The sequence below is a fragment of the Onychomys torridus genome, chromosome 9 (assembly GCF_903995425.1).
Source record: "Onychomys torridus chromosome 9, mOncTor1.1, whole genome shotgun sequence".
NCBI classification, from domain to species: domain Eukaryota; kingdom Metazoa; phylum Chordata; class Mammalia; order Rodentia; family Cricetidae; genus Onychomys; species Onychomys torridus.
The window spans coordinates 34,615,987-34,630,408 of NC_050451.1; the positions used below are offsets into that span (position 1 = coordinate 34,615,987).

Below are 14,422 nucleotides of genomic sequence, written 5' to 3' on the forward strand. Positions count from 1 at the left end.
ACATTTATCTTGTCACCATTATAGACCATTTCAAACATACTGTTAATGAACTCAAAGTATTTTTTAAGTTTATTTTTAGTGTTTTAGAGTATGTGTGTGTTTGGGTATGTATGTGTACATGTGTCGTGGTATACATGGAGGCCAGAGGCATCAGATCCCTCTGGAGCTGGAGTTATAGATGGTTGTGAGTCGTTTTGTGTGGGTACTGGAAATTGAACTCAGGTCCTTTGGAAGAACAAATGCACTTAACCACTGAGCCACCTCTCTAGACCTGAATTGAAATTCTTAACCTACAGTATTTATCCTTTTTTTTTTTTTTTTCAAATAAAGCAATAATAATCTATCAGCCACTAGATGTTGGCCTTTTTCACACTTCACACTTGGGTTTGTTTAATTAATATCTGCAAACATATTAAGTCTTTGAATTAAGTTCTAAAAATAGTTTAATTCCATGATGTTAGAGGGACCCCTTATAAATACAAAAATCTATATATGCATAAGTCTCATAAAAATTTATAGTATTTGCTTATAACTTGTTTATATCCTCTCATAGACTGTCTTTTTTTAGTTTTTCGAGACAGGGTTTCTCTGTAGCTTTGGAGCCTATGCACCAGGCTGGCCTTGAATTCACAGAGATCCACCTCCTCTGCCTCCCGAGTGCTGGGATTACAGGTGTAAAGTTAATTGTATTGTTTAGGAAATACTGAAAGGGAACTAATAAGTCTATATGATTATTGTGAAGGCACTTTTTTTTTTCTGAATAATTTTGACCCAAGGTTGACTTAATCTACAGATGAAGATCCCACTAATACAGAGAACTGATTGTAATTTTAGAACTACCTGGGCTACCTGGGTATGGCAGCACATGTCTTTAATCTTAGCTCTCAAGAGGCAGAGTATGTGGATCTCTGTGTTTGAGGCCAGTGTGCTCTATATAGTAACTTCCAGGAGTGCATATTGAGACCCTGTCTTTAGAGAGAGAGAGAGAGAGAGAGAGAGAGAGAGAATAAGTAGAGACATAGAGACAAGAAGAAGCAACATAGAATACAATCATTTAACTTCAAGAATGAGGCAATCAAACATAAGATGAAATATGGAAGTACATGTTGATTTAAGAGTTCAAATTAAGCCGAGCGGTGGTGGCGCACGCCTTTCATCCCAGCTCTTGGGAGGCAGAGGCAGGCGGATCTCTGAGTTGGGAGGCCAGCCTGGGCTACCAAGTGAGTTCCAGGAAAGGTGCAAAGCTACACAGAAACCCTGTCTCAAAAAAACAAAAAACAAACAAACAAACAAAGAGTTCAAATTAAAGGTTTTATTAAACTACATTACTAAACAATTGGTCTATCAGTTAAGAATCCCTGGGTGCTAGATGTATAGGGATTTTTCTCTTTTTTGATTTATTTATAATTATGTATATGTGTATGTATATCTTTGGGAATTGGTTAGTATCAGTGCCTGTGAAGGCTAGAGGCATCGGAAACCCCTGGAGCAATTAAAGGCAGTTGTGAGCGTGGGTGCTGAGACTCAGGCTCCAGTTGTTTGGAAAAGCAAGAAGCACTCAGAGTTGCTGAGCCATATCCCTAGCCCCAGGAGTTTTCTTATGTTTGGTTGTTAACTAAAGATTGTGGTTTTAATAATCTTCCCTACTCCCATGCATGTGCATATTTTATATTTTTGGTTGTGAGCCTAGCCTTTCTTAGTGGCTAAGCCATCTCTCCAGACTGCATGTATATATTTTCCTACATTTTAGACCCAGGCTATAAGACCCTAAGACCTCTCTAGTAGTAGCTGTCAGCCAGGACACCCTGTTGGTAAGATAGACTCCTGTCTTGAAGTCAGAAATAAATAAAAGGGGATGGAGAACTAAGCTTTATTTTTTTTAAGGTAATTATCAAATATCCATCTAAAACGTCACTTAAAACATCTAGAAATTTAAAAGCATATTGAATTCAGGAATGTTCACATTTTCTTAAAAGTAAATGATAGTTTGATTTGATGGGGTTGTGTAGTTGATGTGTTTCTGGTTGACTTCCTGCTTCATTGCCTATTTTAAGCCTTCATTTAGATAAGAGGAACCTGGTACTCATCCAGTTTAAGTGGGTGAACTTTAAATTTCATTGTGATGATGTGGTGGTCTTGTTGTAATAAAAATTTTAGGATTATTTAGTATTAGAATTAAGTTAGTGTTAAAACTTTAATCCCAAAATACAGTTTTATTTTTTTTAAAAACAATATTTTATGTGCATTGGTGTTTTGCCATAGATATTCAGTCCCTGGAACTGGAGTTACAGACAGTTGTGAGCTGCCGTGTGGGTGTTGGGAATTGAACCCTGGGTTCTCTGGAAGAGCAGTCAGTGCTCTTAACTGCTGAGCCATCTTTCCAGGCCCTTTAATTTTTTTTTTTTTTTTTAAACTAGTCCTATGGAAGTTCAAAATTGAACTGTTTTTAGAAATTTCATTTACTTTTTTTTAGTAATATTTGGGGACTGTCTACTACATAGCCAAAATAAATTTAGAGAAAATAAATATTTATCTTTGTGAGGCTGATAACTTTGCTAATTTTTGTTGAATCTTAGGATGCAAGAGGCTTTTAAAAAAAAATCTATGTATAGTAAACTTCATTCTTCATGGTGTTGTAGTTCTGTGAATTTTCACAATTGCATAGTATTGCCCACTACTGTATTCATGATACAGAAGTTACCTTGTGCCATAAATTCATTTTTGCCGATTTTTTGTTGTTGTTGCTTTTTTACCCAGTCTCAACTTCTGACTCTACTTAGGTGTTTGCTGTGTTACAGTTTCCTTGGTCAGTTTAGAACATTTCCCTTTAATAATTGAAACTAGCTGTTTAAAACTCACTAAAAAAAAAAAAAAAAACTATAAATATTATGAAAAGGATAAGAAATAAAAATCAGTATTGGTACATATTTTAGGAATAATTGGGCTTGTAAGATGGCTCAGCAGATAAGGCACTTTGGGACCAAACCTGATAATATGAGTTCAGTCACCCAAAACCATGTTGTGGAAGGAAAGAACTGAATCTTGCAAATTGCTCTTTACTCTTCATATATATGTGCCATGCACGTGTGTGTGTGTGTGTGTGTGTGTGTGTGTGTGTGTGTGTGTGTGTGTCTGTGTGTGCGCGCACGAACATCTATAGATATACACCTGAATAAATGTAAAAACAAATTTAAAATAACTAAGAATTTTCAAATGCTGGTATTTTTCTTTTTCTAGGTAAAATTAAGTATTCCGAAAGAGTCTATGAAGCTTGTATGGAAGCTTTTGACAGCTTGCCCCTTGCTGCACTTCTAAACCAACAATTCCTTTGTGTTCATGGTGGACTTTCACCGGAAATACACACACTGGATGACATTAGGAGAGTGAGTATAACCAACCTCTGAAGTTGGTTCCTGTTCACAGAATTTTTGATTAGAGAGGTTTGTTGTTGTTGTTTTTCCGTTTAAGACAGGAAACTCTCTTTATAGACCAGGATGGCCTTGAACTCAGAGATCCACCTGCCTCTGACTTCTGAGTCCTGGGATTAAAAGCATGCACCACTACTGCCTGGCTAGAGTTTTTAAAAGCATCATATTTAGCATCAGATTTATTTTCACTGGTAAGATTAGGTAATGATAAAATTTAATGTACTGGTTAATAGACTAATTTCAACGAAATACCTCCTGATCATTTAAAACAATGTAGTACGGACTGTATTCAAGTTGCTATCCCTTTCTTATATACATTCTGTCTTCACTTGATGAAGTATTTCTTCTTTGTGTCTTTTATTTCACAGTTAGATAGATTTAAAGAGCCACCTGCATTTGGACCAATGTGTGACTTGCTATGGTCTGATCCTTCTGAAGACTTTGGAAATGAAAAATCACAAGAACATTTTAGTCATAATACGGTTCGAGGATGTTCTTATTTTTATAAGTAAGGAAAAATGTCCAAGACTTATCACATTTTAATTATGTAACATAGTTTATGCTTCATACAAAAAGAATTATACTTAATTTACTCTTTTTCTCCTACAGCTATCCAGCAGTGTGTGAATTTTTGCAAAACAATAATTTGTTATCGATTATTAGAGCTCATGAAGCTCAAGATGCAGGGTAAGAATTCTGTTTCCCTGACCCAAATTTACACTTGAATACAAATCATACTTAGTAATCATGATTGATGCTTTACGATGCATATTAAGCTATTTGTTTTGCAGCTATAGAATGTACAGAAAAAGTCAAACTACAGGGTTTCCTTCATTAATAACAATTTTTTCGGCACCTAATTACTTAGATGTCTACAATAATAAAGGTAAGATGTTGTTGATAAAAAAACTGTATAGACAACTTAGCCTTTTAACTTACTTTAAAAAATAATAGGGGCACTGTTTGAAACTGTTCAAGTCTCATAAAAAACTAAGATATAAGGGAGGGGAGAGAAAAAAATAAAATCGAAAATGTGCAACCAAGTTGTGTGCAACCTGCTCTCTAACTTGTTGCTCGTAAGCCGTTGGTAAAAGTGCTAAGAGTTAAGCACATCCACAGATGATGTTAAAGTTACGGACAACCACAGATGGCGTTCTGGAGCCCCTCTCTTATAACTGAGAGAATGTTTTATGTCTGTCTAGAGTGGCTGCTATCACCATTTTTGTTTATTTGCAGTGTCTACTTGTTTACTTTGTCATGTTGTTTGTTTTTTGTTCATGAGTACAAGTTTTCTTTTTTTTTTAATTTTTAAAATTTTCTTTTGTCCCAGTAGTCTTAAATTACATGCTCAAGATTTTATTTGAACCTTTTTAAAAAAATAATCCCCTGAGGTCTACATTTAGAGATATCCTTCTCTTCCTTTTATTTGCCTTTATCCTTTCTTTTATACCCTTCTTCTTTACCTTCAATTCCAGTGGCATCCATTTCTCTCCTTTGCTCCTAATTTGATCTGACTATAAAGATTGGATTTCACTTTATTCTGAACCTAACTTACCGATTGAGAATGCTTCAGGCTTATAATCTAGTTAGATATGTTCCAGGGACATGGAAGATGAGATAGGGTTTTATGTAGTTCACATATTCAGAGGAGAAAATTTAGAGGCCAGCTCCTATTCTGTCTTGACATGTCTAGACTTCAGTTGACTATTTAATAGCTTCAGAGGCAGACTAGAATAGATATGCCAGGAGAAAAAAACAGAAAGTTAAAGAAGTTAAAGTACATTTAGAAAGATAATGAGGTCATTGCTAAATGTGGGTCACTGTTTGAAAGAGGAGTTTTTGATGGCAGTAGATGACAGTTAAAAGATTAAACTTTATCTGGGATTAAACAGCATCCTAGAGCATTTTGATATAGAATATGCTGTAGGAATGTATAGATACCAATGAAGTATGGCTTCATTTTGAAAAGTAACATTCCTAAGTTTATCAAGAACAGGATTGTTGCATCTGTCGGCTAGTACCCTCACTCTTCAGCTGTGTTTCTCTTAATGTAAAAGGAGTGAGTAGTTAATATTCAGATGACTGCTGCCTGTGCCTGTCCTTAGGCAGTTGGACTTAGGAGGCTAAAGAAATTAGTTTTTTTAATTTTTAAAACCACTGAGTCTGCTCTGTCAGAATCAAATGTCTTAGTAGTTTTGATTTGTGCATAATCGATGGTTATGATTTGAGTGTTTATATAGAATGAGCATATTTGTGATATTTCTTTCCCACCCATAAGGCAATTTTCTAGATTTCTTATTTTCCTCCTTTAAATAAAAAGGTTGGTATCAGCCCACAATTTCTGAGGCTACCATAAAATATTTTTCTTCAACATATGAGTTGTATAAAGGGGAAAAGCATACCTATTGAATTAATGGGTAACACAGAGCAAGGTTTCTTTTGGTTCTAGGTTAGCCAGAATTTCATCTGGCTTTTAACATCTCCATTTCAGTGCTTTTCATTAAAATAAAAGGGAGAAGACGTTAATCCACCAGGTCATAAGGTGAACAGGTCTCTGTGTTTGTGCTTCCCCAGCAATTATGGTAGCATATGGTAAGATACCATTTGAGATCAAAGCACCAGGCAAATGAATCATGAACTAAAATGTCAGAAGTAAACCTTTTTTACTTGTGAGTAAACCAGCCAAAGTAAACCTTCATTTCTGAGTTGAAAAAAGATTACATTAAATTTGTAAAATATTTTATGGGTAAAGAGATGACTCAGCTATTTAAAGGCTAGGCTCACACCCAAAATAAAATATTTTATACTTTTTTGACGGTTTCATGTGGAATATATTATCTGATCTTAAACTTTTAAGATGGACAGAGTGGATGTTTTGGTTCCATTTTATAAATGAACAGACTAGTTAAATGATCATTAGTTGCATAGCTAATACATGCTGTGCTTTAGGCTTGAATCTAACCCTTCTAATTCCGTGTTCCAGAAAATAGTATAACCAGTACCTGACATTTAAGTTGGTTATGGTTTATGATTATATTGGGACATTAGATATCTAAAATTGAGGTGAATATGTATCCTTGGGTTATTTAGTTATATTTTTTTTCTTCTGGTTATTTTAATAGATATTTTTCTTGATAAATGAATAAAATATATCTTTGAAGTAGTTTCACCTGATCTCATATACTAAGTGAAAGAAACATTTGTACAGTTATAATATCTAAATTGGTGGGGATTTTTAATTGTTTGCCTTGTTGAATTTAGCTGTTCTTATTAGCTTGCTTGTAGTTAAAAGGATCTTCTTTAATTCCTCAACTTTGTGAGATTTTTTTAAAAAAAAAAAAAACTAGAAAATTGCCCATTGCCATTCTGTATTTCCTCTAAAAATTGATTTTCACAATTTTGGATTTATTAAAGTGCATGTTCATCATTGGATTGTAAAGTAAAATAAGCATTCTGGAAAGAATCTGAAAATTTCATTAATAATGAGTAAACATTTGATATTTTTATATATTTTAAACTGGGCATGGTGGCACAGACTTTTAATATTAGCACCCAGGAGGCAGAGACAATCTGAATGCCGAGTTCAAGGCTGACCTGGTCTACATAGTGAATTCCAGGCCAGCCAGGGCTATCCAGTGAGATCCTGTCTACAAAAGAAAAATAATGTGTGTTATAGCAAAAACTTGATTCCTGTCTCCTCCTACCAAGCCCATATTCTGCTCGTCCTTCTATCTTAGGCAGATACTGTGCTTTATGTGTTTGATGCTCTTCAGCTTCAAGACAGTTTGTTCTATTGATACTCAACTTACCTTGCAGCTGCTGTACTAAAGTATGAAAATAATGTGATGAATATTCGACAGTTTAATTGTTCTCCTCATCCTTACTGGTTGCCCAATTTTATGGATGTTTTCACATGGTCTTTACCATTTGTTGGAGAAAAAGGTATGATTTTTTGTTTTGTTTGTTTGTTTGTTTGTTTGTTTTACAAAATAATTATTTTACTACTTTTACATTTACTCCAGTTTACTATCAGACACATACTTGCTAGAGGAAACTGAAACCTGGCTCCACTGTGCTTCCAGCTCTACTTGTGTCTGTGGGTGTGGATATGACAGCCTCAAAGATATTTTGGTTCGATGTTTACAGCCCCCATGTGAGGATGTCTGGGGGATTGGGAGAGGATTTATAAATAGCCTGATGTTGTCTTCAGCTGTTGGATTTTCTTTCGTTTTGTTTTAAGCCTAAATCTTTTATAGAGGGTTAGCTTTGCTTTGGAATGGACACTTCCTGCATATTCTAACACCATTTATCACAGCAGTTTATTGGAGAATTTAATAGCTTCATTTTGGCAATGTTAGTTATTTTATAGTGCATCTGTATTCTAAGAGAAGTAGAAAAATCTAGGTTTGATTTAATGATTAAATCTAATATTCTCCTATGTAAAAAAAATATGAATATATTTTTAGTAATGATGCTTTCTGACAAATGTTAAGAAATAGCCATTAGAACTTTTACCTTTGAGAAATAACCATTAGGCTTTTTAAAAGGAAAATAAATGCTGTTTAAGAGGTTTTTTTTTCCTAGTTGTGTGGAATTAGGATTTTGTTGCCTTTTTTTCCATGTTAGTGTTCATTCTTTTTTCTTTCTTTGTTTCCTTTTTTCTCCGCCCCCCCCCTTTTTTTGTGGAGCTGAGGATCGAACCCTTTTTTTTAAACAAGGCAGTGCATCAGATTTCATATGTGGCAAATTGACAATCGGAGAATACAGATAGAATTATAAAACATTTTGTTCTATACCCCCTCTGTGTTTTCACACCTCTTCCATGTTACAAAATGTTCCTTTCTCTGTGATATGTCACCTCTGCCAAGGCAAGTTTTGGTTCTCAAATTTAGAATTAATGAAACTGTATATGTTAGAGTTTCTGCAGATTGCATTTACCCAGTAGGTCTTATGTTAAGTTTATATAGAGATAGAATTACTCATTTTAGCATTTGAGAAGAGGACTAGTTAAGGGCTTAGGTGGAAGGGATGCATTACACTTACAACCTTCTATCTTGGGGCTATGAGAAATAGTTCAATCATAGCATCATCAAGCTAAAGGGAATTTAAGAATTCATCTCACTGTGTTGTCTCTAGGCTAGATTGCAGCTCAACTACTTTAATATAAGATCATGAGGGTGGAGTATAGGCATCAGAAGGATAAAGTAAAGAGAAAAATGGTCATTTTGTAGGTTCTAATTTAGTTATCTTACACCTCTGTGTACTATTTCTTAATAGCTAATGTTTCTGCTCTGAATGTTTAAGTAGACAGATCACAGCTCATAAGTGAATTTAATAATTTATATTGTACACTTCTTGAGAGATCAGGAATTTAAGCTAACTTCTGTTTGCCTGCTACAAGTGAAAGAGGATGGAGAGCAAGAGACTTCTGATGATCCTACATTTGATTGCCACCAGATGATCTTTAGAAAAGAAAAAAGGGAGGATTCATAAAGCTGGGCATAGTGGCTTGTTCCTGTAATACCTGCACCTGGGGGGTTGGGGAGGCAGGAGTTCAAAGCCACATTATCCACTTTAGGTCATCCAGGGCTACAGAGTGAGACTTCAAATTCATTGCAGTCTTGCTTCGGCCTCCAAAGTATAGGATTATAGTCACAAACCATTTGCTCTCTTTTTCAGAATCACTTTCTTTTTGTTTGCTTGTTTGTTTTTGTTTTTTGGAGACAAGGTTTCTCTTCTGCCTATCCTGGATCTCACTCTGTAGACCAGGCTGGCCTCGAACTCAAAGAGATCTGCCTGCCTCTGCCTCCCGAGTGCTGGGATTAAAGGCATGTACCACCACCGCCTAGCCAGAATCACTTTCTAATTTCATTTAAAAAAAATGGGGGTTGGGGATTTAGCTCAGTGGTAGAGCGCTTGCCTAGCAAGCACAAGGCCCTGGGTTCCATCCTCAGCTCAAAAAAAAAAAAAACAAAAAAAACATGGAGCTGGACTAGGTCCACACTTTTAATCTCAGCACTTAGGAGGTGGAGGCATGAGGATCAGGAGTTTAAGGTTATCCTCTGCTACATCTTGAGTTTGAGGTGAGTCTGGGCTAGCTTCCCCTTTCCCCACTTTGCCCAAAATCTCAACACTGGAAAATTTTTAATGCATATTATGAATTTCTGCATACCAGTTATTCACCTTGTACAGTTATCAAATCACCACCAACCCTTTGTCATTAATATCCCTATACTATCACCTCTGTATAGCTAAACTTGTCAGAAGTAGTTTTTTTTAATCTATACCTATTTCAGACTGTATGTATATAATATGGAGACTTATTTTTACGTCTACATTAAAACATTTGTTGATTTCTTAATACAGAGCATGTAAAACCATTTTGAGAAAGGGAAAATTGATGTGTAAATATATTGGATTGGGGATTTAGCTCAGTGGTAGAAGGCCCTGGGTTCGATCCTCAGCTCCAAAAAACAATTTGTGTGCGTGTGTGTGCACACGCGCACCGAGAACATTTTTCATATTTTCTTGTTTTGATGGGGACAGGTGTTTCAAGACAAAGTTTCTCTGTGTAGTCCTGGCTGTCCTGGAACTCACTCTGTAGACTAGGCTGGCCTAGAACTCAGAGATCTGCCTGCATCTCCCTCCTGAGTGCTGAGATTAAAGACCTGGGCCACCACTTCCCTGCTCATATTTTCACATAGCTAAAGTGAATTGGTAAACTCTTGATTATTGCTTCTAGTTTAAGGACCTTTATTGTAAAAGATCATGCAAGACTTTTTTTCTTGTTGTTTTTGAGACAGTGTCTGTCTATGTAGCTCTTGCTATTTAACCTAGACTTGCCCTGAATTCATGGTCCTCTAGCCTCATTCTCCCCAGATTTCTACTATATGCCACAGGTCTTCCTTTAGTGGTCATTCTTTAAAAAAAAAAAAAAAAAAAGTTTTTGAAATGTTTCACAAATTTACAAATCATCCTTGTACGGGGGCCATGTTAATCTCTGAAGTGTTCCATTTCAGTTTATGTGCTGCTGAAGCCAGCAATACTGATCACTGTCATTCCATCTCTTCCTATAACCAGTCGTTGTCAGCTATAAGCAACTCCTAACGTATGGTCTCCGTGGATTATTATAAATATTTCATATAAATGGAGTTGTACAATATCTAGAGGTTTGTTTTATTTGTACTGGTTTCTTTACACACACCCTTTTTTTTTTTTTTTTTTTTTTTTTGATTGATTTATTTATTTATTTTGTGTATGTGAGTGCTCTGTTGACTTTATACCAGAAGAGGGCATCAGATTCCACTATAGATGGTTGTGAGCCACCTTGTGGTTGCTGGGAATTGAACTCAGGGCCTCTGGAGGAATAGCCCTCTTAACCCTTGAGCCATCTCTCCAGACCCTATTTTGATTATTTTTGTGTACATGTTTATGTGTAAGTTGGTAAAGCTACATCTGGGTGCCTATATATGCACAGACCTGTGGAAGCCAGAGGACAACCTTGAATGTTATTGTTCAAGACACAAGAGTCTTCTACATTGATTTTTAAAACAGGCACTCTTGCTGGCCTGGGGCTCACCAAGGTTAGTTCTTTTGCTTCAGAGTACAGCATAGCACATGCCAGTGAGGCTTGTTTCAGGAGTTAGTGGTTTTGATGAAATTTAATGTAATTCTTTTTTTTTGTTCTCAAGACAGAGTTTCACTGTATTTTTGGTCCCTTTCCTGGCTCTTGCTCTGTAGACCAGGCTCGCCTTGAACTCGCAAAGATCCTCCTGGCTCTGCTTCTAAGTGCTTGGGATTAAAGGCATGCACCACCGCCCTGAAATTTAATATAATTCTTAAGAATTACGTAGTCCATAAAGGTTTGCCCCTGGTTTTTTTGTGTGTGTGTGTTTTACAGTTTTAGTGATCTTTGTTCCATCTTGAGTTAGTTTTCATATTAGTATAGTATGGATGATGTCTAACTTGTTCTTTTTCAGTAGATAGGCAGTTTTTAAAAACCGTTCTTTACCTGCTAAATTATTTTTGGCACCCATGTAAAAAAATTGAGTTACCATTAACTATTCAGTTTTATTGCTGGACTCCCAACTACTTTGCATTTATCTATGAGACTATTTTATAGTTTTTGCGACTTCTTCATAAAACGTATGATGTGTCCTCTATAATTCCACTCATATGTTATTTATGGAATCTCTTGTATTTTTTAGCAGATCTTTGGTGTCTCTGAATTATAACTCTGGTTTCTTTTGTTTTGTTTTGTTTTGTTTTTCTTCTAGAGCTGAGGACCAAACCCAGGGCCTTGAGCTTGCAAGGCAAGCGCTCTACCACTGAGCTAAATCCCCAACCCCCAACTCTGGTTTCTCAGAGTTATAATTTATTTATTTGCTTTCAATTTAAAGTTTTTCAGTTTTTAAAATTCTGTCATTCCTGTCATTACAGGCTGTCCTATGAATTATTTGCTGTGCATATATGTGGGCAGTTGTATATAGGCATCTAATATACCTCTCTTTTCTTTTTGAATAGTGACAGAAATGTTGGTAAATGTTCTGAGTATTTGCTCTGATGATGAACTAATGACAGAAGGTGAAGACCAGTTTGATGGTATGAATACTTACCTTTCTATTTTTATAATGAAATATCTCTTTAACTACTAAGTCTCAGTATGCTCTATTTCAGAAAATAAAGTCATTGCTTTCCGGTGGCTATACAATTTGATACGTGAGAATTCACTCACACACACACAGCCCCCCCACCCCCACACTCCTATATTTTAAGTTTTGAGAATAACATTAGGTATTTTTTGTATCTATGTGAGAGTTTCCAGAAAGGGGAAGTTTGTAAGAAAGAACAGAAACAGAAAAATGAAGAGTTCTTGAAAGGATGTGGTTCTTGATGAGTGTGGACATTACTTTGTGAAGAGGTTCTTTAGTGCTGTGTTCCTAGTATATCAGAAACATCTCTGAACTCCCTAGTATTGCTTTTACTTCTTTACCAATGTTGGCTGTTCTCATCCTAGTGTGGTTATGTTCTAGAAGACCACTCGTATTTTGCTAGAGATTCTGGAAGTTTTTCTTTTTCCATAGAAACAAGGTTATATGTCTGCTGTCATATAAGCCAATAAGCTTGTTTACCAAATGTGTATTTATAGTACAAAGGAATACCATTAAAATTGCTTGGTTTTATGTTTTGAAATTTTTATTTAAAAATTTTTTAAGCTACTTAAATTTTAAGAGTGTGAAATAAAAAGTTAAAATAAACTTAAAAACTATTACATTCCTTATCTTCTTATGTCTTTATTTTTGTATACTTTTATAGTATACTATACTTATGTGGTAGTCAGTATTTAGATTCTTCATTGTGTTAATTATGGTCTACATATTGGTAAGATTTAATAGGAAGGTATAGTGCCTTTATTTTTCCTTCTATTTTTCTCCCCACTTTTTCTTGAAATGGTCTCATATACTTCAGGCTGGTCTCAAAACTCACCCTGTAGCTGATGACTTTGAACTCCTAATCACCTCCTTCCTAATTAGTATTATAGGTATCACGTGCCATCATACCTGGCTTTTTCTATTGTGTTCTTGAGACAGAATCTCTGTGTAGCCCAGGCTGGCCTAGAGCTATGGCAAACCTACCTGTCTCCTTAGTGCCAGGGTATTAGGCATGTGGTAACAATCATGTTTAACTCAAGTTTGATTTTTAACTCATTCATTAAAAATACAGGTGTTGCTATTGCCATGTACTGGTGGCAGGCACAGCTAATGCTTTTATTACTGTAGCTTTATTGATACCTTAAAAAGCAAGTTTATGTCAGTTTTTTTGGGGGGGTGGATAATAAACATTTTTTTTCTCTCCTAAGTTTCTATTTTAAAATATTTCATTATATATGGCTTTTTTCCTTTAAAAAAAGTATAAATAGTTGTAATTTCTTCTCCCTGTTCTACTATCACTGTTCTAAGAAAAGATCTAGGTTCAGATTCTAATTTCTTTTTATTTATTTATTTATTTTTGCTTTTTCAAGACAGGATTTCACTGTGTAGTTTTGGTGCCTGTCCTGGATCTCGCTCTGTCGTCCAGGCTGGCCTTGAACTCACAGAGATCCACCTGGCTCTGCTTCCCGACTGCTGGGATTAAAGGTGTGCACCATCACCACAACCACCATCACCCAGCCTAATTTTTTATTAATGGCTCTGAGGCATCATGAAAATTATTTAACCTTTTGAATTTACACGTCCCTCATCAGTTTGAGGATAATAATAACTGTTCATAATGTTACATGTATTGAGATAATATTGAGGTGGTGATTGAAATGAATCTTGGCACATGCCTTGTTTATTTTGCAGTTAAAATTTTCTAGCAATTTGTCGCATTCTCTGAAATATCCAGTGATTATTTCGATTGTCTTATATAAATTACATTTGAGTCTAGATTTTTTTGTTTTTGATCTGAGGATCGAACCCAGGGCTTTGCGCTTGCTAGGCTAGCGCTCTACCACTGAGCTAAATCCCCAGCCCGAGTCTAGATTATTTTTTAAAATAATATTTAGCTTTCAAACTAAAGATTTTCTTATTATATATAATTAATCCATTTACTGAAATTTACTTCACTGAATTATAATTCCAGTTAGAATTAGGGTTTTGGTTGTTTTTCTTTGCAATTTTATTTATGTGTATTTTTGAGTGCATGAATGTTTTGCTGCATGGATACCTGTGCGCCATGTGTGTATAGTGTCCATGGAAGCCAGAAGAGGAAGTTAGATCCTCTGGAACTGGAGTTGTTGACAGCTATGAACGGCCATGTGGGTGCTGGGAATCAAACCAGGATCCTCTGAAAGAGCAGTTAGTATTCTTCACTTCTGAGCCATCTCTCCAGTCAGAATTAGTTTTTTTTTTCTTCTTTTTTTAATTAAAACCCATATTTTTTATTGTTGTTTTTACCACTATTCAACTGCTATTTTTTTCTTTCTTTTTTTATAATTTTTTTTTAAATTTTTA

The 14,422-nt window shown here is 35.4% G+C and overlaps 1 protein-coding gene and 1 non-coding gene across 6 annotated transcripts in view; one reads left to right on the forward strand and one right to left on the reverse strand.

Moving 5' to 3' along the window:
* Ppp3cb (protein phosphatase 3 catalytic subunit beta) overlaps positions 1-14,422 on the forward strand; it is a 43,457-nt gene that overhangs the window by 14,934 nt on the left and 14,101 nt on the right. For 4 of the 5 annotated variants that reach the window (XM_036198828.1, XM_036198829.1, XM_036198831.1 and 1 more), the window contains exons 5-10: positions 3,238-3,383; positions 3,797-3,936; positions 4,038-4,115; positions 4,220-4,314; positions 7,245-7,370; positions 11,952-12,029. In XM_036198828.1, the coding sequence (XP_036054721.1) occupies positions 3,238-3,383; positions 3,797-3,936; positions 4,038-4,115; positions 4,220-4,314; positions 7,245-7,370; positions 11,952-12,029 (663 nt within the window). The remainder of the gene's footprint in view (positions 1-3,237; positions 3,384-3,796; positions 3,937-4,037; positions 4,116-4,219; positions 4,315-7,244; positions 7,371-11,951; positions 12,030-14,422) is intronic. The other variant, XM_036198830.1, reaches the window with a different exon arrangement.
* Positions 10,369-10,470, reverse strand: LOC118591659. Its single transcript, XR_004945961.1, has one exon. It is a non-coding gene; the product is annotated as a U6 spliceosomal RNA (small nuclear RNA).